At 46.3% G+C, this 27,969-nt stretch overlaps 2 protein-coding genes across 6 annotated transcripts in view; both read right to left on the reverse strand.

Annotated features, from left to right (window-relative positions):
• Positions 1–27,969, reverse strand: part of ITPR1 (inositol 1,4,5-trisphosphate receptor type 1) — a 1,957,366-nt gene that overhangs the window by 1,673,627 nt on the left and 255,770 nt on the right. The window lies entirely within an intron of this gene.
• LOC146797489 (uncharacterized) lies at positions 218–27,857 on the reverse strand. Its single transcript, XM_085627501.1, has 3 exons — positions 27,305–27,857; positions 26,801–27,259; positions 218–339 (listed from the first exon to the last, which is right to left on the reverse strand). The coding sequence occupies exons 1-3, from the start codon at positions 27,855–27,857 to the stop codon at positions 218–220; spliced, it is 1,134 nt and encodes a 377-aa protein (XP_085483627.1).

The following is a 27,969-nucleotide window of genomic DNA, read 5'->3' on the forward strand; positions in this document are numbered from 1 at the left end:
CAGATGAGGCAATACTGGAAGCACCGAGGAAGGGTTCTGCATGATCTTAACGCCCGGTTGCCATATGTAGTCTATAATAGGGATAGACCCAACGGACTTCTTAAAAGGCTCTTTAAAATCGTAGAGGAAACAATCCTGTTGGTGTGAGGGCATAGGTATTTGGAAGCGCTGCGCCGCTCTCCATGATATTGTGAAAGCCTCCAATGTCCTCCGGAAGCTAGTCAGCTGTGGTAGGAACGGGAGAAGCTGGACAGGGATGTATGTAATCATCCCACTCGTCCCGATTAGATTGGGAATCTTGAAGTTCCCCTTCTTCATGGTCTTCCTCCTCTTCATCATCTGTAGAAAGAGGAGGTGGTGATGTGACCGGCTCAGACTAAGTTCAATGGAGGAGGTCGTGGCAGTGGTGTTAGAGGCACAACCGGAAGCGGAGATGGTGCAGACGTTGGAAACCTCTGCTTAGTCCGAAATGAGGAACTGTAGGTCAGAGACCAGGGAAGCAGGCAGACAAACCATGGGAGGTGGAGGCGGATGGTATTCCTCAGGAGATGCCGCCTGATCTTCCTGCCCTTATCTTCGTAATCGGAACGGTCTTGGTATTTGACGTGCAGTTGCGATGGACTTGTCGCTGTTCGGAACATACTGCCATCGTCATTCTTCTTCCTCTACAAGATGTGCTGGACTCTACTAGGGGAGGTTACGGCCAGTGTGTGTGCACATTTGGTGATTTTTAGGTGCACATACGTACTTTGTATGTCAGAATCTGCTGTTGTCGACGGGCCAGTCTATGGCATAGTCGTTGACGGTGAAGTGTGGACAGGCATCATAGTAGATTGAGGTGCCGCCGTCAGGGCCGTCGTCTGTCGTCAGCGATGAAGGTTTCGTCGACGGAGCAGTCGTCGATGTAGATGTCGACAGGACGGTGTAGTAGTAGACGCAGTCGGCGATCGCAGCGTCGACATCAGCTTGGACGTCGATGTCTAATTTTCAGCGTCGAAGAGACAGACCTACCGGCCGTCGACGATGGAGTTGTCGCCGATGTTGATCGAGAATGAGACGCGACAGGAGTGGAAACTGTCGTAGTTGACGAGGTGACATGCAATGCCGTCGATGGAGATTCTAGTCGCTGAAGCCACCGTCGACGAGGCAGTCGTCGACGGGGTGGCAGAAGGCTTTTTGAAGGCATGAATGACTTCCTGAGGAGAAACCTTCCCTGGAAGAGTCTTAGGAAGGACCTCTGAAGACTTTATGCGCCTTCTTTTGAGGTGGCTGCAACGAAGGGCCCGGAGAAGTCACCCTTCGTCTTTTCTCAGAGGACTGAAGAGATGGACGAGCACTCGCTTTCCTCAGAAGACAATACTGTATCTTTGTCTTTAAGCCTCTGCAGCCAAATTAAGAGGTGCCCCTCACGATCTTTAAGGGTCTTGGAGGAAAAGGTACGACATACCTTACAATCCTTTGAAGAGTGGTTTGGATAAAGGCAGTAGAGACAGTGTGTAGATCATCCACATGAAGTCTTTTTACCACAGGAAGCACAAGACCCGAAAAGGCCCTTCTTTGGAGTGTCTGCCATGAGGAACTGAAGAACTTCACCCAGAAAAAGGAAAGTCGAAGCCAGAAGCACTGGTAATCCAGAAACAAGGAATGCTGAGCAGAGCTCAGTGGAGACTCTTAGCACGACGTGCGGTAGAAAATCTGAGTTACTAGAGCTCCTTCCAGGAAGGTTTAATAGGGTGGTGATAGCGGATTGGCTACTCTCCAAAGTTTGGTCCTTTTTTACAAAAGGACGTAGATATGTTACTAAGGTGAGGCCTTTGGTCTATTACTCTATGTCTGAGACATTACTTTATGTACCGGGGACTCCCATCCCGACAACGGGGAACGATTCAGGCATGTGAAGCTATGAAAGATGCGGAGGTAGCCCGCATATTTATCCCCTGGCCACAGGCGGGTGTCAATTGCGCTTGCCTTTAGAGGGATTGTCTCAACAGGGCTAGGTATTAATCACGAGCGGCATCTATCATACAGCTGTTGCCACACTGAGGGTATACAGGTTGCTGTTCCGCCTGGATTGTGACAGAGGGTATTTTATCTTAATGACACTGTACACGTGCACTTCACTTGTTTGAATCATTTTGGTCCTTAAAAAGAGCAAACGACCCTGTTTGGGCGAGACACGCGCGAAACATGTTGACCTATGACCGTTGACACCCGGGCATAGTGTGCCTTTGGGGCAATGTTTTATTCAGCGGTTTTCAGACTGCGAAGGGTACAACAGTTACAATGTCGCTGCATGTTCACCCTTTTTTTAATCTCATTTTTTTGCATGCACATATTCTTTTTACCCTCATTGGACACACTCCCCACACACCCTCATGCACCATTCGGTAGTCCTATAAAAGATCTGATAAAGTGACCCTTCGGGGGGCCCGTAGGGAATTGCAGCGCCGGCCCTACAAGGAGCAACTGCCCGATGATGAAGCATGACACCCCTCGGGTGTGTGAGGGCATTAGAGGACAAAAAGTGTTCTCCCCTTACCTGTGGGTACTCTTTACCTAGGTTCTCTCTGTTCACATTTCTTTTTATATGCACAGGTGACTTTTTGCACCCTTAAGTATGGGTTACTTTATGCACCCTGCTTTAGGAACAGTGTCCTTTTGTTGGTTTAAATGTATGCATTAGGAGCATGGACACTGGACCTTTAATGGCTCCTAGGTCCCCCCCCTCTTTGTGTGATATAAGCTATGAAAGATACCCCAATACTGGATGAACTCAAAGATTAGGCACTGAGCATTACACCTGCGAGCAGCAACTCTGACTCAAGGCCAGAGGGGGCAGACCATAACAGTGACAGCAAGCATATAAATTATGAAGGTGGCTAAATCGCCTCTATAAGGGAGTTGGCTGGAACAAGGGTCAACAATGCAGGGTTGCGCTGCAACACAAAGGGGGTGGGGTGGAGACAGTAAGAATTGCAATACACTGGGATGCGGGCCGAGTGGTAAGGAAAGCTAGCAAATGCTGCTCAAAATCACATCCCAATGCCACATCAGAGCGGGTCTCCGCCACAGTGGGTATCAAGGAAGTTCAAGGAAGTTCAAGCAAGGCAGCTATGGTGGCAATGTGTCATCTTTGGGTTCTTCCTTCTGACCTATGGCGTCCGATTACGGTTTTCTGCAGGCTTCTGGCATGCTCCCTGTGCAATGTCCTGCCCTCAGCCTTAGTCTCTTTTACAGCGACTTGGTGCTATGCCCCCACTCATGGGGGTAAACACTGCATTTCAGTGACTATTTGGCTACCAACAAACCAAGATCATAGAAATGAGCTGCTAGCTCATTCTTTCGGTCTCAGAATTGCAGGGTGAAGGTATCACAGCTGTTCATGTTGACTAGGGAGACTAAAGAATTAGGACAGGAGGCAACCACCATTTTAGATGGGGCAATGGGCCCCATGGCCTTAAGTGGAAATGTTCTCTAGGAAAAGCCATTTGCATGCTAAGGGCAGACATTGTTTTGGCTAGGTTCCCATCAAGGTGATCCCCGGTAGGATTGGTATATTCTGTAACCTAAATATAGGAAGGAGATACACCCCCATTCCCATCTGAAAGAACCATGCCCAAAGTCCAGACAGGTAGCAATGGCATTAGGGTGCAGTGGGAATGAGCAATACGTAGGCCAGTTTACATGCAGACCAGAAGCAGTGCTGAATTCCTTTAAGACCTGGGTTAGGACATGTTTTAATATTATTCAGGATGTCTTCCGCATACAAAGAGTTGAGTTCTGTCTGGTAGGGGGATGCCCCCTACTCTTCCCTCTTGTCTTAGTCTGATGTCCAGTGGCTCTATGGCAAGTGCAAAGAGCAAGCAGGACCAGAGGGCACCCTGGCTGGGTCGCCCTACTTACTGCAAAGAGGCCAAGTTGAATTTGTCCAACCCTAGCAGTAGGGTCTGTGTAGCCCAAACCAAATTCGGCCAAAGTATCGAATGCATTTTCAAGGTCAAGGATCAAACCGGCAGAATAAGGCCTGGTCAACGAAGCGGCTTCCATGATTTTGTACAGTCTCTTTATAGCCAGATTTATTTTTCCCTGGAATGAAGCCATTTTGATCTGAAGGGGTCAGCTGAGGAAGTGCCCGGAGTATAAGGCCTGCAAAGGTTTTACCAAGAGATTTATGGGTCTAATTTAAGATCGCCATTGGCCTGTATGAAGCAGGGTCAATAGGGAAGAGCTTGGGCTTGAGTATCAAAACTCTGAAGGCCCCCCCCCCCTCCCCCCCGGCAGCCAGAAACGTTTGGTTGCTGCATGATGTACCCGAGGGGCAAGTGTCCCGCAAATAAGTCTACATAGGTTTGACAGTGCGCTACCAGGAGCCAATCTGTATCCGATGTCTTACCAGACGGTAAATGGTGTATGATCTCAAATTTTGTGGACTGTTATAGAAGCATCCATCTTCATCAGCCCGTGGGGTACCTAGATAGGGAAAGTTGCTAAGGAAGTCGCCAGCTGTTACGTCAGTGCTGCCAATCTCACCCTCAAAGTGTGCCGTAAAAATCATAAAACTGACATGTGGATGTCTTGTTGGGAGCATACAATGCCCCTATGCAGTCTGAAGTTTTCATGGGTAGATGTATGTTTTTTGCAATTGGCAAACCCCACCAACAACTTGCCTTCCCTATCCACTGTGGTGTGCAATGGAGCGGCATAGGCAATATAGTCCAAACAGCAGCTTTTCAGTAAAGACTACTACTTCCTTACATGCAGTCTGTTGGGGAGTCCTAAAGGAAGGGGATCACTTACTAATTGCTATTCAATTTGAATGCAGGAGTCCTTTAGCCTAACCAGCTCCCTTTAGAAGGCCTTATGCTAGCCCAGCACAGTGTGTATACAGTGACCATGTGAGACTACCTTGAATGCCTGCCAATTCAATAGTTGGAGGCGGCTGAATAGTCATTCTCCAAGTACTGCTCTATTCTCTGTCTGGGTATCACGAAAAGCAGAATCTTTCTATATGGACTTTGTAGGTACCATGAAGGGATGGGAGGGTTTAACACCTAGTCAAATTCATCTGTGGAGTAATCAGGGTGGGGAGGGGAGACAACCAGCGGGCCTATCCGGGCAGAACAGACCAACAGCGCAGGCATATGTAGTCTGAGCGGCGGGGAGTAAAATGAATAGAACCGAACAGATATTCAGCCTTCAAACTGCTACCAGACCATTACCTATGCCAAAATGACATTTTTGCATTGTTAGAACCCCTTTCAGATGGACCTGGCATCTCACACTGGCATATCGCTGCTGGGCCTCGCTCCCCACCAGCGCTCTACTCCACCCCCCAGGATCCGATGTTCTTAGCAAACAGGCCAAAGGTTGGTCCTCCAGGGTCCAGCCAAGTGGTCATAACATGCTTCATGACCCCTCCCCCCCAACCCTACACCCTCACCCCCATCCAGCAGAGACTAGCAGACCTTGGTCCCTAGCCCTGCATACAGCAGCTAGTAGTCTTTATGATCTCTAATGCTCAACAACTTGTGGGACTTCGGCTCCCTCCATTCTAGTCCACATCCAGACACTGACTTAGTGTCTGGCCCTTTGATAATGTGGTTGTGGGAATCTACCTCACTGAAATGTAGGAGCAGCTCTAATTTTAATTGACCTACAACACAGGCCAAGGGAGTAAGCAGAGATCACACCAGGCTCTCAGCCTCCACTGAAATAGACTTCACAAACGTTCAAAAGGTAAAGTCTCCCTCTCCATCATGATCCCCTGGTCCTGCAGTATCACCATTAGTCCCATCATCTAACTTTACAATGATAGCTGCCTCAGTGATCAAACAGACCTTGCATGTGCATAGAGGATGCTCTGCTCCCCTTCCTTCAGGGTGCTCCTACCCCTGCCAAGGGAAATATCAGCAATTCACATCTCGTGTAGAGGAGTTGCAGTCCTCACCTCCACTAGCCTTTCCAGGCCCCTGACTTCCAAAATTGAACCCACAGACCTCCATGCAAAGGAACATACAGCCCAGCACACACGCAAGTATCACACTCTGCCCGATGCTACAGTCACCATGTAAGCCAATGGTGTGTTAAGTACACAGCAGTTAAACTTTACATGAGCAGACCAGACGGCACCACTCCAGTGACCGGCAAAAATGCCAGATCACAATGATGCTTACTAAACAAAATATGTATGCAGCCACCACAGCACTTGTATCCCTTAACTCCTGGCAAGGGCAGTAGCTGTAAGCCGCTATGAGGGTAGCTCTTGGTGTGTCCCTATCGGTCTACCGAAAACACGTTACCGTGAGACAGGCCTAGGTCAACGCACACACGATTCAGGTTGGTCCATAACCAAAAAATAAAATCAGTACCAGGGTCCAGATATCCGTGCAGATCAGGCAGTCCGGGCAGGGGTGCACATCCATCACCATGCAGGTGACTTTTCCTTCCCAGCAAGTCTGAAATGCCTGGTTTTGTTAGAGGACTTGGTGTGACCCAGGGTTCAACGTGTAGCTCATGAGCTACTGGTGGCTCAAAAGCTTTAAGTGGCTTTCCTGCATACAGCCCAGCCTATTACATTAAAAAGCTTTTGCCTGTCTGAATATATGGAAATCAAAAATGAAAAGTGCGTATTTGAGATGAAATGTGAGTCTTTAGAACTGCTAAGATGCAGTTTGGAGAAAAAAGTGGTAATTTTCAAAATACTTTTAAAGCAGATATGAGTGAAATCATTTGGTATTGGAGAGACTAATTGCCATTACAACTTGGTGCCACAAGAGTTGCATTTATGACTTATGTATTACCCATGTAAAGGCATTCCAAATTGCAAAACCATTATGTTACTGCTGGCAACTCTTCCTGATGCAATCATGGTTGCTAATCTTGCATAGGGTGGTCAGTAATATCTTGTCTGAGGTTGTGATTACAACACTAATATTGGTAGTCGGGGAGGATTGTCATGAAACCCAAGTAGCTCTTCCTACAGAAAAGGTTGGAGACACCTGGTCTGACCTGTCCAGTGTAGTGTCTACAAAGCAATTAAAGTTACCTCTAGAATCTGCACCCTCAATTTGGCAATTGTTCCAAAAGTTGACTCCGGAATGCCTGCTGCTCTGTATTGGGGCACAAGTTCTCTCGATTACAACTGGGGCGCTGACTAGCCTGCCGCAAACCACAGCAAGTTTCATCTCCTCTAGCTACAGTAAACTAGCTTGCTTCAACCAGGACACCCAAATTGGAGTCGCCCTGGCGTAAACAGAGAAGTTAGTAGCAAATATATGACCCTCACTAGTGCTTCTAGAGAGGAGTTTTCTTCGTCAGGGTTATGTGTGATTCTTGAGTAAAGCTACGTGAGAGCCCGTGCATGAGAAGCTATTACATTTTGTATAGAAGAGAAATCACGTGGACATGCCATGGGGAAGAAAGCAGTATGCACACCTGTACCCTAAGAAGATTCCTAGCCCCATCTGCACTGCCTACAAAGGTAACATAACACCCATTTTGAGACAAATGTGAAAGCAGCATTTAAACAAGCAGAACATAAGACCAAGGAAACTCACAACAAAGGTAACTAAAAAAGAGAGTAAGGAATAGAAACGGGGCAATCAGAAAAGCTATTGAATATAACGTGGGGGTGTTATGATCAGCTTGTTTTAACCTCTAACCACGCCTGCATGTTACAGCAAACATGGCTGGTGGCTCCAGTTGGAGGGAGCAGCAGCACTGGACGATCCACCAATACGTCAGATACTATTCATTAGCTGGTCTATAAAGGTGCAAGGCCTCCACAGCAGATGGGGGAAAGATGCCCAGACCAAGGACGAACGTCAAAGCAACTCAGCCTAGCATTGGGATGATTTCTGGGTCATTTCAATATGAAAAACAAAATGCAAAAAAAACAAAAAGACAAAGTCTGAGCCTCTTCAGGAAAATCGAAGGGTACCTCCCATTATATGAGATCGGCAATCTGACTAGTTACACTGGAGACACCCCCTCCGGTCCTGCTGGAGTGCCAAAAGAGATGGTGTCATCTTTGGAGGCTTCAGATTAAGTGGAGGCCAGTGCCTCTGACAGATGCCGAAAGGAGGCTGCAGCCTCCATCACAGAACATCTGCAGTCTATAGACCGTTATAATATAGGAGCTGCAGTTTGAGTAGGAGGATTGTCAGGTCTTGCCCTGGGCCGATTTGCCAGCTGATAATTCAATCTGCGAGATGCGGCTACCTGCAATGTAGTCGTCGTTCTGTCCACTCCCAAGCTGCTGCTGGTTCAGTGATAAAGAGGGTATTCTGCCCCACAAGATTTTTAATTCAGCCAGGATCAATGAGTATTTCAATCTTATCTTCTCTATACTTCGAAACAAAGCCCACTGCTGTTGGAGGGCCAGCATTACGAAAAGACTAGGAGCTGGTGGCTGTCCATTTGAGCCATCGCTTGTCATGCAGCATGTAGTATTTTGTTGCGATCCTTTAAGTGTAGTTTGACAATTGGTCTTTGCGGGGCACCAGGAAAGGGCAGACTAGCTACATCATGCCCCTCTGAACCCACAGACATACCAATCACTGTTACTATACAGGGAGCAGCCCTCTGAATACTCTGCCCTACCCTCAAAAAAAGACACTTCGTCCATTAGATATTCGATCTGTTGCTGAAGGTACAATGTCTCAGGCTGCAGTTCTTTTCATGCCCTCTCAGATTGAATGACTCAGCAATTTGCTTTAGGTCATTCAGACGTTATGGCATCAGTCTACACTTCTGTGGAAGCCTTGGTTGTCTGTATGGCTTCTAGACTAGTGCTAAGCTAGACTTGCTGACTTAACCCCTTCGGTGCTCATGACGGAACGGTTCCGTCATGAGCCACGGTTGAGCTGTGCTCATGACGGAACCGTTCCGTCATGACCACGCCCGCGCAAGAAAACGTCAGCACAGCGGCGGAATTTGCGCAGCATGGAAGGGGTTAAACCTTCCCATGGCTCCCACGCCTACCACAGGAATTAGAGTATTGTCAACGGGAAGAAACAAAGTGGCAGACAGGAAGAGAACAGTATGCAGGTGAAGAGCTCAGCACAATGATGGCTTGCAGCCAGCCTTTGTGAGATCCACTAGCTTTGTAGCAGGCCCAGTTCCTCAGTCTGGTAAGTGATGAGCAGTGCATATTGACTACGAACGACGGTCCAACCTGTTCAGTTATCACCCCCTTCAGCAGGAGCAGAGTTCGGAAAGACTTGATGGTGGGGTGAAGACTAAGTTCTGGCGAGCTATAAAGAAAAACTATGACAGACCCATTATATTTAAGAAGGTCAAGAATACAGGGTTCAAACAAAATAAAGCAGTTACCTAAGCAGTATCATAAAAACAAAAATGTCAAATGCCAAGTATTGGGTGTACAAAAGGTGATGAGCATTAATGCACATTCACATACGGCACAAAGCTAATCCTTTTGTATTACTGTGAAGTAAATGTCCAGTATTTGTAAAGCGCGAACAATTACCCAAAGTTGTCAAGACAGTGGGGCTGTCGGAAAGATTAAGCGAGATATTGCCCAGATTCGCATGGTGTTGGGCTGACCTGCCGCCTGCACCGGGGATCGAACCATGAGTCCCCAAGTTCCGGAGTGTGTCGCCCTGGCCGCTGCGCCACACCTCTTCGACTAAGTCTAAGGACAGTGTGTGCATCAGCCCTCATTTAGGAAGGACCTTTAATAGTCTTAATCAACGTATGAAGGCGGACCTGGGGACTTCACTGGCAAGGAATGGAGTTAATTATGTTAAAATATAAAGGGCTGCCGGGTATTTAAAAGCAATTGCACAGAAGGATTTAAATATAGATCAGAGATAAGACATTTAATCAGACCCAATCATGTGAGGTATTCATTTTCAAACTCAAAGAGATGCAATCAGATTAGTGACTCCTTCCCTCTCCAGGTATCACTGAGCTGGCTATATTCAGATTACATTGTACTGTTGCTTGCTAAAGGCTCACATCAGGTCTCCTCTTCAGAGGGTATGCTTCGGTGGAATTTCTCCACTGTACCAATCTAGCCGGATGGGTGACTACATAACATAAAAGGCTTTGTGTGAAACCAACAGCCTTGGTTAGGAATTTTAAAAGCCTGTTGAACCTCCAGCCTCTTGATGGTGAACATTCCATTGCATGAATCTTATCCCAGTGTCTGGTTGGGACCACAAGTCCTATATCTGCCCTCTGTGCTAGGGTACATCTTACTAAGTGGGTAGCAAAATTGCACCTTCAGTCCCTATATTCCCACACTTCGACTCCTGCTAGGCTCAACTCTGGAGGATGACATGATAATTTTCACTGAAGACTAAGCAGCTGATCTAAAAATATGTTTACTTAAATGAAGTCCAAGGTATCACAAAAGCCTTAAATGCTGCATCTAATTTACACACGAATGCTGCTTTTCAGACTACACCAATTGTCCCTTTTGAATGGAAACCAGTGGTTTGGGGGCAGTTTAAAATATTATGCTCAATGAATAAATGCTACCAGAACACGTGGCGCTATCACTCGAGACATCTATAGTGAGCTAGTCTTAAGGAGAAGTCGGAGTGACCATAACAGGTCTACCTTTCTTATACCAACGAAATCAAGATCAGCCCAGCACCATAAGGACTTGCAGCCTGGGAATTTAAATTTGACAGCAAGATTGTGGACAAAGGCCCACGAAACGACAGCTGCACTACGCCAAGCCATGTATTAAAAGCACATCTATTCTGCAGCCACTGCACAGCTTCAAGAATATACTATTTAAGTATCATTATGGCGTGGACATCAACAGTAACTATGCATCACAGCCTCCTAGCCCCATGTAAGAGGCTTTTTAAGTAGTACGGTCTACAGCACCACTCGGGTCTCATAACGCTGTCAATTAAGAATGGAGAAGAAAGTTTAACTGTGAACGACAAAGACTTTGTTAAAGAAAAAGACAGCTTTTTTCTGCTCTGAGTTGATTTGACTTCAGATTCATGGGCGGTTTGGCACCCTATGTCCTGAAGGATCTTCCATCCCCCTTGAACCACTGAAATCTGAGGACATTAAACAGCAGCTTGGCTAACGAACCCAAACTGAGTGCAGAAGAATACTTTGCAAATTTCTTGTAAAAAAACCCCACTAAAATGTCAACCCAGAGTGCATGCGAAACTGAAAAGAAATCTCGTGCAGTGTGAGCCAGCGAAGCCATCTGCTCTAGGCTGAAATATACTAGATTGTGTTTTTTAAACCAGAGCAATATTCTGTATAAATTAAAGTCTGCTCATAATTTTCATAAAAGTCATAGGTATATCGCGTTCGTGTAATGAAGAATGCAACAAAGTTCGCCATAAGCCTGTTCAAAGCAAAAATGTGTAACACTGAATTATTAGAAACTGTCTTAACAGACCGCCCATTTGGAGAGTGAGAAGCACATCAGTGTCGATATGTACTCCCAGATTACGAATCTCTCAAAGGAAATAGTCGAGTGCCCATAGAATGTGGGCTCTAACAGTATCTGCTTTACAGTCACGCTTTTGACTTGGATATGGACATGAAAGATTTGGGTTTTTAGACTATGCCTTTAGATTTGCAGAACGAAGGATGTGACTAACGTCTCGTGATACAACATAATTGTGGCATTTGATGCAGTTTACGTACACATCAAGTTCTCCCCCAAAAAAAAAAAAACATGCCGGTAATGGGCTTACAGAACAGAGTATAAAAATAGATAGGCGAAAATGTCCTTCAACTTAATGTCAAAACGGAGCTTATTCTCGTGGAGGGGAAGAGGTTAACACGCCTACCCATTCCAGCAAGATAACCACATAAAAAAAAATCACTCTTAAAGTTGGAAAAACCTGGGGTCACCATAGAAACAACTGCCCTCAATATTTGCAGCCATTTCCAAAGTAATCGTACCCTTGCTATCCCTTGCACACAAACCTTTAGGTGTGGGCACCGTCAAACGCAATATGGAATCCTTTGGCCGGACCATGATTACGTAGGCTGACCGGCAGCTGGTAAACTCATTGTTCCCGGATCAGGGTTTCCATTCTGGGCAACTCAGGAACGGACTTTTGGTCGTGGCCAAGAGGATGGGCTGTGTCAAACTGAATGATGTGAAGACTGATTTGATGGTGGTCTGGAACTAGACCCACCAATGGGCCACTGCGTGGTGGAGGGTTCCCAGTCGCTAATCAACAGTAAAAGAATGCAGGGGTTTAGTGCGACAATAACTTTGAATCACCAATTTGGGAAGCTAAGCCTGCTGTTTAGGCCTTTATAAGAGCCTCAGGAAATTTGTATGATAATTCCATGATGCTGAGAAAAATTAATTTCACGCTCTTATGTGTCACCTAGACTATGGCCATGTTCTTTATCCGGGGAGGGCACAGACTTTGCTGAAAATTACAAATCATTCAGTGCCTTGCCTGAACATTTGTATTCCTAGACAATTGGTTTCTTATAATCTAGTCCATCTTCACTAGTTACCAATGGAAAATCAGCTCAAATTTAAGGCGCTTTGCTTTTCATTCCTTTGACAAAACTGGTCCCTTCGAATTTTATGCTGGACACTACTCGAAAACAAAGCTCTTACAAAGCCTCTTGTGAAGATAGTGGATGGCAAAACAGGGAAAGGGGGCTAGCAAAAAACAATAGAAAGCTGCCCTGAGTACGAGTGGTAAAACATAAGGAATTCGAACTAAGCTGAACTAGACAGGCCTGTATCGTACAGCTAAACTGTTCTCTCTGCAAACAATGCAACAGGGAACATGGGACACGTGTTTTTGATTCCCTTTGTGGTAGGCAGGCTTCATCTGTGCACTTTACAAGTCACTGTCCCATTTAGAACACTTTCTCATTCAAGAAGGCAAGTCTAAAACCCATTTAGTGACTCCCATGTGGCTTCTTAGTAAAATTCTAAAGTTCTGCTGCTTCCTCAGGAGCTTTGGATCTGAAGGGTGTGCATAAACAGTTGTGCTTGACAGATGCGCCGAGTCTTGGCTGCCCCACCACATCAAGGAAACTCAGTTCAAGCAGGATCACGAAATAACAGATACTCCACAACTCTTTTGCTCTTGATACCTCAATTTCGTGAACCAATCGGTCTTACACTATAAAATGAAAGGGAGATCGGCCAGCATGCAAGCTCCACTGGGAAGGGATGCAGCAGCACAGCCATCCATTTTGGCTACTGTTCAATGTTTGAAAGCCTAGAGGTAATGCTTGTTCCTGTTTACAAAGCACAGACTTCTCCAAGAGCAGCTGAAATGAAATTCAACAGCGAACTGAAGAAAAAAAACACCAGAGCACAATACTCCAAGGAAAGCCACTGCTTATAAAGATCAGAGATAGAAAGCAGAACCCTACACAAACCAAACAGCTTTTAGATCTGCGCGTACCCAGGATTCCCAGAGGGTGCCAGCTCCATTCACAGACATGGGATCCACATTTACAGCTGTGAAGACATTCAGCACCAGTCCCAGTACAACGGCATCTCTGCATCAAGGTCACTTTCTTCAGTTTAGAGACAGAAAATCCCACTGCCCCGCCCCCCCCCCCCCTCCAGGGACGAGTACATTCTTGTTAAAGTTTCTTTTTCTCATAATGTGCTGTTCCAGCTTCATGTAGAGCTATTACAAATAACTAAATTCCCATTTACCGAGTAAACTGAAAGCAAGTAAACTGTTCTTAGAAAAGATTTTATTCAGCTTGCAATCTACCTCAAGTATTAAAAAAGACCTGAACTATTGAAACATCTAACTAATCACTGATTCTCTAACCACAGGACAGCACTTCTTCTAGGATTCATTGGGTGGGGACCAGGGGCTGCATACAGATACCATTGATGCTCCTCAGCCATAACACCAACAGACCTACACAACTAAACCACCACAGAAGTCAATGCAGCACTAAGTTCTTCTTCTGGCTACCTCTGAAGCATGCCTTACTGCACCATACAAACAAGGCCATAACCTGTGTGCCTGGATATCCTAACAGAACAGACTTATTTAATTTATATTCTATTTAGAGCATAATGTAACAGCACAGACCGTGCTCAAAGAGAGCACACTGTGCAGAAATTAACCATCACTCGTTGAGGAAATGCAAACCGAAATTGATTGAGGAAACAAGTCAATATAAATGAAGTTCAAGGAGTAGTGCAAACTAGCTGGGCCTGGATGGAATCAGATTTGCTGAAAGTATATCCCACAAATAACCTGAAAGCCCACTTGTGCGGCCTATACCGGTTCACCAGATCGCCAGGGTTCAAGGTGTCATACGGAAGGACAGGGAAGTTTAGAACCATGACAAGACAAACGCTGTACAATATAATGAGGCCTCCCACAATAAAGTAAGCCCAACCAAAAAGTTTAAATTATTTGGCAGAAATCTGTTGACTAGGATTGACCTGGAAAATAGATTTACTACACAACACCGTTAAAAGGCCCAAACACTTCCCAGTGAAGCTTGTGTCAAATGGCAGCTCTCGCCAACAGAATGCCTGTGTCTTTGCTCTTATGCAATGGATGGTGGGGTGGGACCTCCATTAAAGGATAGTTTATTCTGTTAAACTTTCAACTTTATAGTGTGATGTGGTAAAGGATACCCTTGAGTAACATTTAAAAATATCCAAAAATAATGATGTGAACGCTTGACTCCTTGTATTCTAAAATTCAAAAATGTGGGTGATTGAGCTTGTTTTTAATTGAAGCAAATAGTTTACCATACCGGTTAATACCTTAATTAGATGATTTTAGGTGCGGTTTTTTTTTTCCTCTTAAAGCATCTTTTATCCAGGTGATGAGTGATTTGCAGTGAAAGGAGTGATGTTAGTAGGAACGTGTATTCTGTGCATGGTATACATCGAGATGCAAAAAGGTACGGCATTATCCTGTGCTGAGATTTAATGTTAATGTTTCAGAGGCTGAGGTTACGTTCTTTCCCTTCTCCCGCCCACTTTTTTAGCTCCATCTTTTTCATTTTGTAAGTTATTTTGGATAGTTTTGCTGCTGGGGCATTACTTCCTCCACACATATCCTTTGGCCCTTGGGCTGGCTCGGTGTGGTTTTTAATTCTGTCTAAATGTTTTGTTTACGTTTTTTATAAGGAAGGTATAATGGGGTTTGATTGCTTTAACCGAAGGGGACATACACAGGGCATTTGTAGGTTAATTGAACTATTTTCTACATAAACATTAAAGTAATTAATTCAAAATTTCTCTTCGAATTATGCAATACAAGATGTCAAGTAAGGGTTCAAATCTTTCATAGATTTAATGTAAAAGGAGTAATTTGTTGATTGATATTTTTCTGGTTTCCTAGCCCCTTATATTAGTCAGGGTTCACCCCATTTATGTTGTATATTCTAGAGTGATATTTAGCATACAATCCGAGTCTGTGCGAAGAGTATCAATCTTTTCTGAGCCCTGTGATTTTATTGTAGAAGAGCTGGAAAATACATGTGTACCAAAGTTGGTGTGTAGGTTACCCGAAATGTTATGAGATTGCAAAGAGCTCTCGCAATTTGTCTTTCTGGAGTTCCTCAAAAGAATGCTGATATTGCCTGGTAAAGATTTTTGTATTTTCTTTTGGAACCAGAGTTGAGTAAGGTGTCTTTGCATAGATATTTTATTCATTTGCCCTTCAGTGCTCATTTTCCTTAGAGTATTAACTTGGGAGGTGTACCAGTGTGAAGGTTTTCTTAGTCTGTTTGTTTGGTGCTAGGTGAAGCAATGTCAAGCATGTGAGCTAGAACCAATTTGCGATTGTATTCTTCAAAAGCTGAGGAAACCTTGGGTTTCGCACTGTATTTTTTCGGTTAAGGCAAGGCCATGCTACTCAAGACCTTGAGGATGAATATTCAAGATATCTGGTAGTGATCAATACTTTCTTGGGAGGAGAAAACTCACGTGGAGAATCACTCTGCAAGATGAAAAATAAAATACAAGCGATGAACAAGTACTGTGGCAGTTCAGAGGACACTTGTCCTTTGTATGAATAAGGGAGAAGATGAATCTTTCTGCATGAGGGACATGGAGCTAGCTGTGCCACAAGAGGCAATGGTCACTGGTTAATAGCACTGGAAGTATGCATAAGCAGCACCATAAAATGAGCGTGCAAAATGTGTCCTTTCCGGGTCCAAGGCTAAGTCAGAGTCAAAGTTGTGGGAAGGTGTCAAAAGAAGAATTATCAAAGTGTGTGTAGAGACTGGCAATGGTAATGATGCAGAGAGCCGGTGTAATAGTCACCTCCTGCACAGCACTGTTGGGTCAGTGTTGTGTAGATAGCACATTTGAGACTGCGTAGACCTCAATTTAAATTGTGTAGTTTAATATCTAAAAAGAAATACCAGCAATAAGCTTAGAGACCAGCAAAATTCAGATTGCACAAACATCCATATTTAATACAGAAAGGGTGCAATTAAATTCAACACGATTAATTTAATTTGGAGTTACAAAAAAATACCTTAATAGCTTAGCAGAAGGGCTTCTATAAGGAACACCAGTACTATAAAGCATTGGCAAACCAAACTGGTTTAAAGTTGATTTCTGTAAAGCATTGCATCATTGCCTTCGCGCAAATGTAGTTTAAAGATTTCGGGCACATTGAAATTACTGGAGAGCTTAGTGCTCCCTAGAGAGCAAAGTTGCAAGTAATTATCTGCAACGGATTAAAAAAGTCAGTAATCACCAAAAATCAATCTCCAAAGTGTTCCAGGTAGGTCACATTACTTACAGTAATGCGCACAGGGTGCTCAGATCCAGACTTTCCAGGAATGCACTCCGTGTGTAGAAACCATCACCGGCATACATGCAATGTGCAAACAAACCTATTACAGAAACTTACCGGTGAGACCACATGCCAGCACAAATATACATGAAGAGCTCCTACAGCAAGGAAAATGCTACTTACCAGTATGCATCTGTTCTTGGCATGTAGAGCTGTAGATCCACACACTTATGCATAGATCATCTGGTGTTGGTCCCGGATGTTTGCACTTTGTTGTTGTCCTGGAAAGTCTTTGGAAGTCACGGGATAGGTGGCGCCTCCTTTGGACAATAGTGTGCATGGACAGACTCCACTGTCAGATTGTTTTTTCGCCAAGAAGGGAAATGGAGTTTTGTAATTAACAGAAAAGATGTCCATGTATGTTGTATCTAAATAAGATAATACTGGAACAGAAAAAGGTAGCCGGGAGGTGGGTGGGTGTGTGGATCTTCAGCTCTACATGCCAACAGATTCATAGTGGTAAGTAGCATTTTCCGTTAGAGGCATATGAGCTGTAGATCACACACTTCTGCATAGATTGCATAGCAGTACTCCTTAGCGGCGACCACCAGTGTCTGTTGCAGTAGTCTGAAATAGTGTTTTAAGTACAGCTTGGCCCACACTAGCTTGTTTTGCCTGCACATCTACACAAGTGTTTTGTGAATGTGTGTGGTGTAGACCATGTAGCTGCTTTGCAGATATCATCTAGGGGAATGTTCCCTAAAAATGCCATTGAAGCCCCTATCTTTCAGGTAGAGTGGGCTTTAGGAGGAATAGATAGTGTTTGTTTTGCCTTGTGGTAGCAAATTTGTATACATTTGACAATCCACCTTGCAATGCCAGATTTTGATTGGGATTGCCTTTGTGTGGCGGTGAGGATACAAAAAGTTGTTTTGTTTTACGAACAGGTTTTGTTCCGTCTATATAGTAAATGAGTGCTCTTTACATCTAGTGTATTACGAGCCCTTTCTGCTACTGGTTGTGGTTGCGAGAAGAACACTGGCAACTCAGACTGGTTCAGATGGAAGGAGGGAAAGGTAACTTTAGGAAGAAATTTGGGATTTGTTCTGAGAATCACTTTGATGGAGTTATAAGAATGGTTCTTGAATGGTTAGTGCCTGTAGCTCACTGACTAAGATGTAATGGCGACAAGGAAAGCGACTTTCCATGTGAGGAATTGTAGTTCGCATTTGTGAAGAGGCTCGAATGGAGGACCCATTAGTCTTGAGGACGATGTATAGATTCCACACTGGGGAAGGAGGTACCTTTTGAGGCCTTCCATAAACGCCTTAATGGCGGGCACCCTGAACAGAGATAGGTGCTGTCTATTTTGTAAGTAAGCTGCAATGGCAGCGAGATGTAACCTAATTGATGTGTATGCTAGGTTACATCTCTGAAGATGCAGAAGATAACATATGATGTGCTGAGTGGAGGCATCTAGAGGGTTGTTATTGTTACAATATAGAACAAACCCCTTTTCTTCTTGGCTGCATAGCAGGCTCTAGTGGTGGGGCATCTAGCCTCTTTGATAACGTTCATGCAATCAGGGGAAGATTGAGGTAACCAAACACTAGGACTTCAGGAGCCAGATCGCTAGGTTGAGCGGTGCTGGATCTGAGTGTCTGATGTCTCCATGGTTCTGTGTTGAGAGCTGTGGGGAGGGGTGTAGTTTTTGGTGCGGGTCTGATCGTTCCAGCAATGTTGTGTACCAGGGTTGTCTGGCCCACGTTGGAGCAACTAGGATCAGTGTGAGCGACTGTTGCAGCTTGCGTACCACTAAAGGAATGAGTGGGCGAGGCGGAAAAGCGTACGCAAATCTGCCTGAGCAATTCATCCATATCGCATTGCCTTTGGACAATGGGTGTGGATATTTGGCAGCGAAGCTTGGGTATTTTGTGTTGTAATGTGTGGCAAAGAGATCTCTGGCTGCCCCCACATTTGGAAGAACGGTTGAACATGTGGGTTAAGTTCCCACTCGTGAATCTGTTGTTTCTGCAGACTTAACAGATCTGCCAAGTGATTTTGAATTCCTGGGAGATGTTGGGCTAACAGGAATATGTTTTGAGGAATGGCCCATCTCCATATGCTCTGCTAGCTGAGAGCTGCAGAGTGCGCCCCCTCCCCCTCCCCCTCTGTTTTTGTAAATAGTACATTGCTTTCATACTGTCCGTGCGGACTAAGACAGCTTTGCCCGATATCGGTTTCTGGAATGATTTTAATGCCAGAAAGATTGCTAATAACTCCAAATGATTGATGTGGAGTAGCCTTTGCTGAGGTGTCCATGTGTCCTGTATGGTGTGATGAAGTAGATGAGCTCCCCAACCGGTGAACGATGAGTCTGCTGTTAGCACAATCTGTGGAACCGACTCTGGGAACGGTCTCCCTTTGGAAAGGTTTTAGGTTTTCCACCACTGTAGAGAGCGATGTGTTAACTGACCTTGAGCTTGGTTCCACTGACATGCCAGGCCTGCGTGTGGAAATTTGAATCCACATTTAAGACACTTTTTAAAAGGAGTCCTTTCCATGAGCCGAAGGCCCAATGGCGCAGGTAGGCCCGAAGGCCTGCGTCGACAACCGGAATTGAAGATTTGAAGGTCTGGAAGAGATGCGCGTTGAAGAGGAACGTGATCGAAACACTACCGAAGTATGGGTGAGGATTTCGCGTCGAAAAGATGATTGGTAACGACAACGAACTGGAGCGCGATTAACACATCAGAGCCCGATGGCGGCAAAAAATAATCTGATGCTGGACTCTATGCCCATGCGCACTATTGTCCAAAGGAGGAGCCACTTATCCCGTGATTTCCAAAGACTTTCCAGGACAACAACAAAGTGCAAACATCCTGGCCCAACACCAGATGGCGATCTATGCATAAGTGCATGATCTACAGCTCATATGCCTCGAACATCCAGTTATTCATGCAGTGCAGTCATACAACCATTGCCTGGGGCACTTTGGTATTACTGTAGGCCGCAAATGCATGTGCGTCCCCTTTGGTAATACAGAGCGCTAGAGCACATGTAGCAGCCGCACCATCATGAGAGGGTGTTTACTCATTTGCATGGGGGGCGGGGGGGGGGGGGGTGGCTCCATGCATACGAGTGAAACTCTGCATCTCCGCCCACGCCGTATTATGGATGTGGGGGCAAAGGCAAAGAAGCTGTCAGGAGAGAAATGACAGTACGCCACCAAAAGGTGGAGCACTGTAAGTGGGCTCTGGGGGGAAGCCCTCGAGGGATGAAAGGGGTCTCCCCCCCCCCCCCCCCAGACCTCCCCTTGCAGGTGGGTGCAGTCACACACTGTACCCGCATGCAAGGGGATCTCTAATCCCTTTTGAACGTGCAGGTAGGTGCTGCTGCACTGTGAAAGAGCGGCTGATTAAAGCAACTGCTCCGTATTTTACTTGAATGCGCTGTCCACAGGGCAGCACATTCAACATAAAACGCACAGTTCCTCTTTGCACACAGTGCACCCGTTTCGAAGGTGCACTTTGGCATAAACAGGAAAAGTGCGCCCTTTAAGTAATAGGGCCCCCGGTGTGCTCTAAAAAGTTTACTTTTAAGCATTCAGTGGGCTCAGATGCAGTCTATACATCTACAGGAAATACATACAAGTATGCAGCATACACACTTCCATTAATTACAAGTAAATGCAAGACAGTTTCCAGTTATGCATGCAGTGTGCTCATATGCACATCAATGAATATACAGCATCGTCATAAACAGTCTTTAGTTGTGAAACATTTGCTCTGATACTTTAATGCTTAAAATTCCCAACTAAAAACGAGAGATTCTGCTGCCAGCAAGGAGACTAGTCCTCTTACCTACAATAATAAGTGCATACTGGTCCCGTATAGGCCATAATACAACACTTGCAGATGGTTGGAGGAATACTCAAAGACAAATCACAGTGGGATCAAGTCAGTAAGTCAAATGTTTTAGAAACATTGTGTGCTGTATAGTTTTAAAGTATTAAAAGCATTTTTAACTTCACTTCAGAATTACAAACAGTGCTTCATCAGTGCTTTCCGAATTTGGATATACACTGAAATATCTGCACAGTTCATTTCGAGCCATCTAAATTTTGTTGTGTGATAAAGAGCTTTCCTTTCACAGTTCCAGTAACCCGCAAGAGTGCCACATAATGTGACAAGATCAGAACAAGACGTAAAGGCTAGTTTACAGAAAGTGAGCACTCATGGAAGAATACAAGGAGCAGTTATAAACAGGTTACAGTCCACGGGAGGGACAAACTCCAGCTGGACAACTTAAAATCAGTGAGTAGAAAGTAAGCAGCTGTGAGTTAAAAAATACAAAGTCAATGGATGGTAAGCAATGGGCGAAATGCATTCCCAGGAAAGCTTTCATAATGTCCAAGAAGTCTTTGGCTGTCTGTAGGCTTCGACCTAAAAAGTTGCATTGAGAGAAGATATTTTCACATTAAATGTAGGCATTTCCACCACTTTTCTACAGTGTATGCATGTAACCTATATTAGGGAAAAAATTAAGGAACGCGAGAGGTGAACTAACAGGCTAGACCACAGAACTCATCTTTCCTTGGGAAAAGGTTGCATGACTGGAAAACTAGAGAAAGCAAAAATATACAACTTCTACCCACTTCATTTCGTCTTTAAGCTATCACCCGCTGTAGGAAACTGCCCTTTTTGACATGGTTAACCCCTGCTTTTTGCCTGGCATCTGATGCAACTTTGACTGAAAGTGTACTGGATTCCCGCTAACCAGGTCAACAGTACCAGTGTTTTCCATGAACTTTACCTTTGTTCCACAATTGAAATCCTCTTTAGGCTCCATGTAAGTATCTAGTTAATGGTACCCTTGGTGCATAGGGCATTAGGACTAGAGAGGGTCCCCTGAGGGCTGCAGCATGAATTGTGCCACCCTAAGGAACCCCTCACCAAGCTTGTGCAAACTACCATTACAGCCTGCGTGTCTCAGTGCAGAGAAAAGTGAAGAGTAGGCATGGCACATGCCTGTGTGCAATTCCAGCAAAACCCTACATGTGGTATAGGTAAGTCACACTTACAGCAGGCCTTACAGCCCTAAGGAACTATACCCCATGTGAAGACATATCTGCATGAGTGATGCTGCTTGAATGATCTATGACAAGTCAATTCTTAGATATCACAAGTGCACAGGAAAGCCATAACGAATACATGGCCTAGACGCTCATTATTACGAGTTCCACAGCTACATGATGGCTTCACTGTACCCCCCAGATGTTTAGTACCATACATCTTTTATTAATAAACCCACACTGACTATAGTGGTGGATTTATTAATGAATGCACCCAGAGGACTCCTTAAGGGTGCCCTCCGAAAACCTACCTCTTACCAGTGTGTTCAACTGGTCTTGACCAGTTACACACGACCAGAAGAGGTACCAGTGAGGACCAGAAGAGGGACCAGTGACGACCAGAAGAGGGACCAACTGGAGCCATGCAACACCAATACCCTGGCACCGGACACCCTGCACCAAACCGCATCAGCGAGATTCCAATCCCGTTGAGGGATGTCGACATCACTGAGACCCACTTCGTGAGTGGACCATCTGTCCTGATTTTGCCCCAGCCAGCTGTTTGCCCCTAACCCAGAGGATCACCTTTGCACCCCCAGCCGACCTATCCACTCTGCACCCGAGCTGCCCAGCCTGGGTACAGAAGAACCAACTGTGCTGCCTTGCTTCAAGGACCCTTGCGACCCAAGGCACCGTTCAGGCGCTCTAAGTCTTGTCCCCAAGACCCTCTTTGCAGCCTGTGTCTAGCGTGCACAGATACCAATCTCACCAGCACCCAGGCTTCTGGCTAAACCCAGGTAGTTCCCGAAGAACTGCTGGTAGTACTTTGGACCTTGGCCCACTACAATCTGAAACACGAAAGGGGAACCCCTGAAACAGACTGTGCTTCCATTTAAGCGTACATGTATTTTCACCCCATAGGATAGCATTGAGCGTAAAGGCACACAACTTTGTCAAGTTTGCTTACCTGTAAAAATTGCTAACAAAAACATTACTTTTGAACAAAGTTCTTGGTTTCACAAAATATATTTTAAAAAAGTAGTATTTAGTCTTCAATGTATTCTTTGTGTCCCATGTATTGCCTCAGAGTACAGCAAATGCTTAGCACTACCCTCTGGTGAGCCTAACTTGCTAGCCCACACTACCACAAGAGTGTTACTATCTACTTTAGCCTCTGTAAACCAATTGGAGACCCATAGAAACCTCTACCAAGTGTGCTTCCTTTTAGTGCACTAGGTAGAGAGCCTGCTTCAGGACCAGAAACTGCTTCTCAAAGGTGCTCAGTTTTAAGCAGGCAACTCATTTCAGAATTCCTGAACAGCTACCCCACCAGTAACCAAAAGTGAGGTGTGGCAGGAAACTTGTGTGGAGGTGCTTATATCCACTGATATGTATGCTTACCCATAAGAAACGCGTTACTTACCTGTAACAGCAGTTATCCAGTATTGGTGTCTTTCATAGATTCACATGCCTGAATCATTCCCCGTCGTCGAGACGGGAGCCTCCGGTACATAAAAAAGTAATGTCCTATAGACATACATAGAGAAAAATAGGCCTAAGGGCCTCCCCTTAGCCGCCTATCATAGTCCTTATGTAAAAAGGACCAAACTCCTAGAGCCAGCCAATCAGCTATCACCTCCCTCTAGAACCTTCCTGGCAGGAGCATCAGTCCCTCAGATTTTCGTACGCACCAAGCTAGGTAGGCGTAATATAGTTAGAGAGAGGTGTGAGTCCTTCCAGGGGAGGCGGGAGGGTTGCATGTGAATCTATGAAAGACACCAATACTGGATAACTGCTGTTACAGGTAAGTAACGCGTTTCTTATCCAGTATTAGGGGTGTCTTTCATAGATTCACATGCCTGAATCAGAGTAGTTAGCAATACATTATGCACATTTCTGATGTAACATGCCATAAAGGTATTTGAGATAATACAGCATTATCATAACAGTTCGAAACATTGGCATACATCAAAATAGTAAACCAGTAAAGAATGTGCATACCAGGATGGCGGGATGTTGGAAGGCTCACCTCACTGGAATAGATGGCGAAGCACCGCCTGGCCCACTGCCGCATCCCTCGTAAGCTCGGCATCCAGGCAGTAGTGTCTGGAGAAGGTATGCGGTGACTTCCACGTCGCCGCTCTACAGATGTCCAAAATCTGCACTCCAGCGAACAGCGCTGCTGATGTGGACATCGCTCTGGTGGAGTGTGCTTCCACCCTGTCTCGCAACGGCCGTCCTGCCCCTTCATGGCAGAACGCTATTGCAGAAGAAATCCACCTTGAAATGCTCTGTTTTGTGAGAGGCATACCCAGCCTTGGTGTGCTGTAGGGCACAAATAGCTGCGAAGACTTTCTGAAGGTTTTTGTCTTGTCTATATAAAACTTAAGACACCGTTTGAGATCCAGAGAATGGAGCGTCCTCTCTGCTGCCGTGGTAGGGTTGGCAAAGAAGGAGCGTAGGACCACCGGCTCGTTGAGGTGAAAGTCTGAAGGCACTTTCGGTATGAACTTGGGATTTGTCCTCAGCACCACCCTGTCCTGTTTGAACTGCATGAAGGGCTCCTGAATGGAGAGAGCTTGCAACTCGCTGACTCTCCTGGCAGATGTGAGCGCAAGTAATAGAGCCGTTTTCCATGAGATGTACTTGATGGAGGCTCGGTGAATGGGCTCAAAGGGGTGCTTCATGAGTTGGTTAAGGACCAAGTTGAGGTGCCATGTCGGTGGGACCCGTCGGGGCCTTGGAAAGAACCTATAAAGACCCTTAAGGAACTGTTTAACAAGTCTGCTGGACCACAGAGACGGGCCTTGAAAAGTCCTGGTAAAACGTGAAATCGCCGCTAGATGCACCTTTATGGATGCATGCGCTAATCCGGACTGTGCCAAGTGCAGGAGATATGGCAATATCTGCTCCGGTGTGATATGAAGTGGTCTCAGGCCCTTCTCCGAGCACCAGACGCAGAAGCGCTTCCATTTGAGGGAGTAGGTTTTGTTGGTACTGTCAGCCCTCGCTTTTGCTAGCACATCCCTGCAGTCCTGCGGGATGTTCAAATGGCAGAACTCTCTGTGCTCAAAAGCCAGGCCGATAACCTGAGCGATTGGAGGTTCGGGTATCGCACCTGCCCGTTGGACATCGTCAGTAGGTTCGGGAGCTGTGTTAGACGAATCGGCGTCCTGATGGAGAGGCGATGAAGGTCCGAGAACCAGTGCTGCCTCGGCCAGCACGGGGCGATCAGAATTAGTGTACAGGGCTCCGCCTTCATTTTCCTGAGGACCCTGGGAATCATCGGGAACGGTGGAAAAGCGTACGCAAATACGCTGAACCAGCCTAAGGAAAAGGCATTTCCGAGCGACTCCGGTTGGGGATGCCAGCTTGCGTAGCTTGGGCATTTGGCGTTCTCCCTGGTGGCAAACAGGTCGATTCTTGGGGCTCCCCATTCCGAGAATACGTGTGTTAGTGCACTGTCGTCGAGCTCCCATTCGTGGGAGAGAGATTTCTGCCTGCTTAGGGCGTCCGCAATGGTGTTGTCCTTTCCCGGGACGTAGTCCGCCCTGAGCGTAATCCCCTGGAGAACAAGCCAGTTCCAGATCTTCTGCGATTCGCGCGATAGCGTGAGCGAACGCGTTCCTCCCTGTTTGTTCAGGTAATGCATCGTCGTGGTGTTGTCCGTCCTGACGAGCACCTGAGAGTTCTGGATGCGTGGTAAAAAGGCCTGCAGAGCTAGATACACAGCCCTCAACTCCAGCAGATTTATATGGAGGCATTGCTCCTGATCCGACCATTTGCCGCTGACTCTGAGGTCCTGAAGGACAGCTCCCCAACCCGCTAGAGATGCATCTGTGGTGATCACCAGTGGTGCTGCTGGCAGCAGGAACGGTAGTCCTCTCGAGAGGTTTCTGGTATCCTTCCACCAGTCGAGACTCCTGGATATTTGCGGTGTTATGCTTATAATGTCCTCGAACGAACCTGCACTCTGAGTCCACTGGCTCGAAAGAGCCTCCTGCAGAGGGCGCATCCGCAGCCTGCAGTGAGGGATGAGTAGTATACAGGAAGACATCATCCCCAGGAGTGACTTGAAGGTGCGAACTCTCAGGGATTTCCTTGATTGCACCGTTTTGGCCAGGGATATGATCCTGTGTTTTCTCTCGTCTGAGGGAAATGCTCTTGCGCATTCCGTATTCAAGGTAGCCCCGAGGAAGGTAATGCTTCTCGTTGGGGACATATGTGATTTCTGAAGATTGAGCGTCAATCCTAGATGTTGGAAAAGATTGGTACAAGCGTTGAAGGATTTGGTTGCGCCTACGGCCGTAGGCGCCTTGACCAGCCAGTCGTCTAGGTAGGGGAAAACTTGGTGACCCATTTGACGTAGGAAAGCTGCCACAGGAGAAAGGCACTTGGTGAAAATCCGCGGAGCGGATTTGAGGCCAAACGGAAGGACCTTGAACTGGTAGTGTTGTCCTGCCACTTCGAAACGTAGAAACTTTCTGTGCCCCTTGAGTATCGGGATGTGATAGTAAGCATCCTGAAGATCCAAGGATGTCATGAAGTCTCCTTCCTCCAGAATGCCTAGGATTTCTTGGAGCGTCACCATCCTGAACGACTGACTCTTTAGGAAGGAGTTGAGTGCTCTGAGGTCCAGGATGGGCCTCCACTTCTTTTCTTTCTTGCGTATCAGAAAGAAACGGGAGTAGAAACCCTTCTCCCTCTGAGCTGATGGAACTCGCTCTATTGCTCCCTTCCTTAACATCTCCGATATCTCCCGGAGCAGCAGCCGCAGATGTCTGTGTGGAGACTTGCGGGGAGGGGTTGCAGGCGGGATGGCAGTAAATTCTAGGGAATGGCCGAATCTGAGAAGTTGGAGCACCCAACGATCTGAGGTGATGATGCGCCAATTTTTTAGGAAATGGGTCAATTTTCCTCCAATTTGTGAAGAAGAAGATGGTAGCTGGACTGGCTGGAGTAAGTGGTCACTGGCGTCCGCCGGTGCCCCTTTTCTGGTTCTTACCCCTGAAATTGGATCTTCCGTAAGATGATTGTCGGCCCTGCTGTTGCTTTTGCTGGTACTGGGTCTTATTCTGGAACGAATATGAGGACTTATTCTGGAATGATCCTCTGTAGGAAGACTGACCTCTAGACTTGTTGCCCCGAAAGGACTGGTTCCGCGCCTGTAAGGTTCCAAGCGCTCTAGCCGTGTCCGTGTCCTTTTTAATGGCCTGGAGCGCCTCATCAATTTTATCTCCGAATAGATGCTGTCCATCGAAGGGCATATCTAGCACCTTCGTTTGCACTTCCTGCCTGAACGATGTTGCTTTGAGCCATCCTTGGCGGCGCAGGACTGCAGCCCCAGCCAGTTGACGGAAGCCTGTCATGGCTACATCTATGGCGCAGTCGATGATCTCTGCCGCAGAAGACTGGCCTTCAGAAAGGAGTGCCTTCACCTCATCCTGTACGGCACTCGGAAGTTCTGCTAAGTATGGGGCAATATCCTCCCAAAGTTGGCGGTTATAACGCCCTAAAAGGGCTATGGAATTGGCCACCTTGATGGTCATTGCCGAAGTGGTTGAAAACCTTTTGCCTATTGTGTCTAACTTTCTGCCCTCCTTGTCTGGTGGTGCTGACAGAGGCGAGGATGGGTTTCGAGAATTTTTCTGGGCCGCTTGGGTCACGACCGAATCTGGCTTCGGGTGGCCAGTCAGGCAAGCTGGCGCCGTGGACGGTGCTTTATACTTCTTGTCCAGGCGCGGAACGACCGCAGGAACTGAAGCTGGCGTCAGCATCAACTTCTTCCCCTGGTCCCAGAGGAAGTCAATGATAGGGATGGATTTGGCCGTCTTCTTCGTCTGCTCCTTAAAGTCATGGAGGAAGCATTCGGTTTCCGTCGACTCCATGACCATATGGAACCGCGTCGCAGCCCGTTCCACTAACTTATGAAAACCCCCGATATCCACAGGTGGTGAATCCGCCTGGCGCGGTTGTGGGGAAGGTGGTGAAGATGCTACATAGTCCTCCTGCTCATCGTCATCCTGGTCCGTCAGGTCTCCCTGGACCTCGCCTTCCTCCATCTCCTCAGCCTCCTCATCCGTTGAGTCTATCACCTGAGGTGGCGGCTCGTGGCAGACCTGCGTTACCGGCCGTGATTGCCTTGGGGCTGTCGCTGGGGTGTTTGTAGCTGGC

The sequence above is a fragment of the Triturus cristatus genome, chromosome 9 (assembly GCF_964204655.1).
Source record: "Triturus cristatus chromosome 9, aTriCri1.1, whole genome shotgun sequence".
Lineage (NCBI taxonomy): Eukaryota > Metazoa > Chordata > Amphibia > Caudata > Salamandridae > Triturus > Triturus cristatus.

Bases quoted from the DNA above. Each gene is read 5' to 3' on its own strand.
- LOC146797489 (XM_085627501.1), bottom strand. From the start codon at position 27,857: ATGGAGGAAGGCGAGGTCCAGGGAGACCTGACGGACCAGGATGACGAT. The intron at 27,260-27,304 runs GTTATAACCGCC...CATACTTAGCAG, and splicing joins TTCCATAGCCCTTTTAGGGC to AACTTCCGAGTGCCGTACAG. The intron at 340-26,800 runs GTAAGAACCAGA...CTCTTTCTACAG, and splicing joins CGGAAGATCCAATTTCAGGG to ATGATGAAGAGGAGGAAGAC.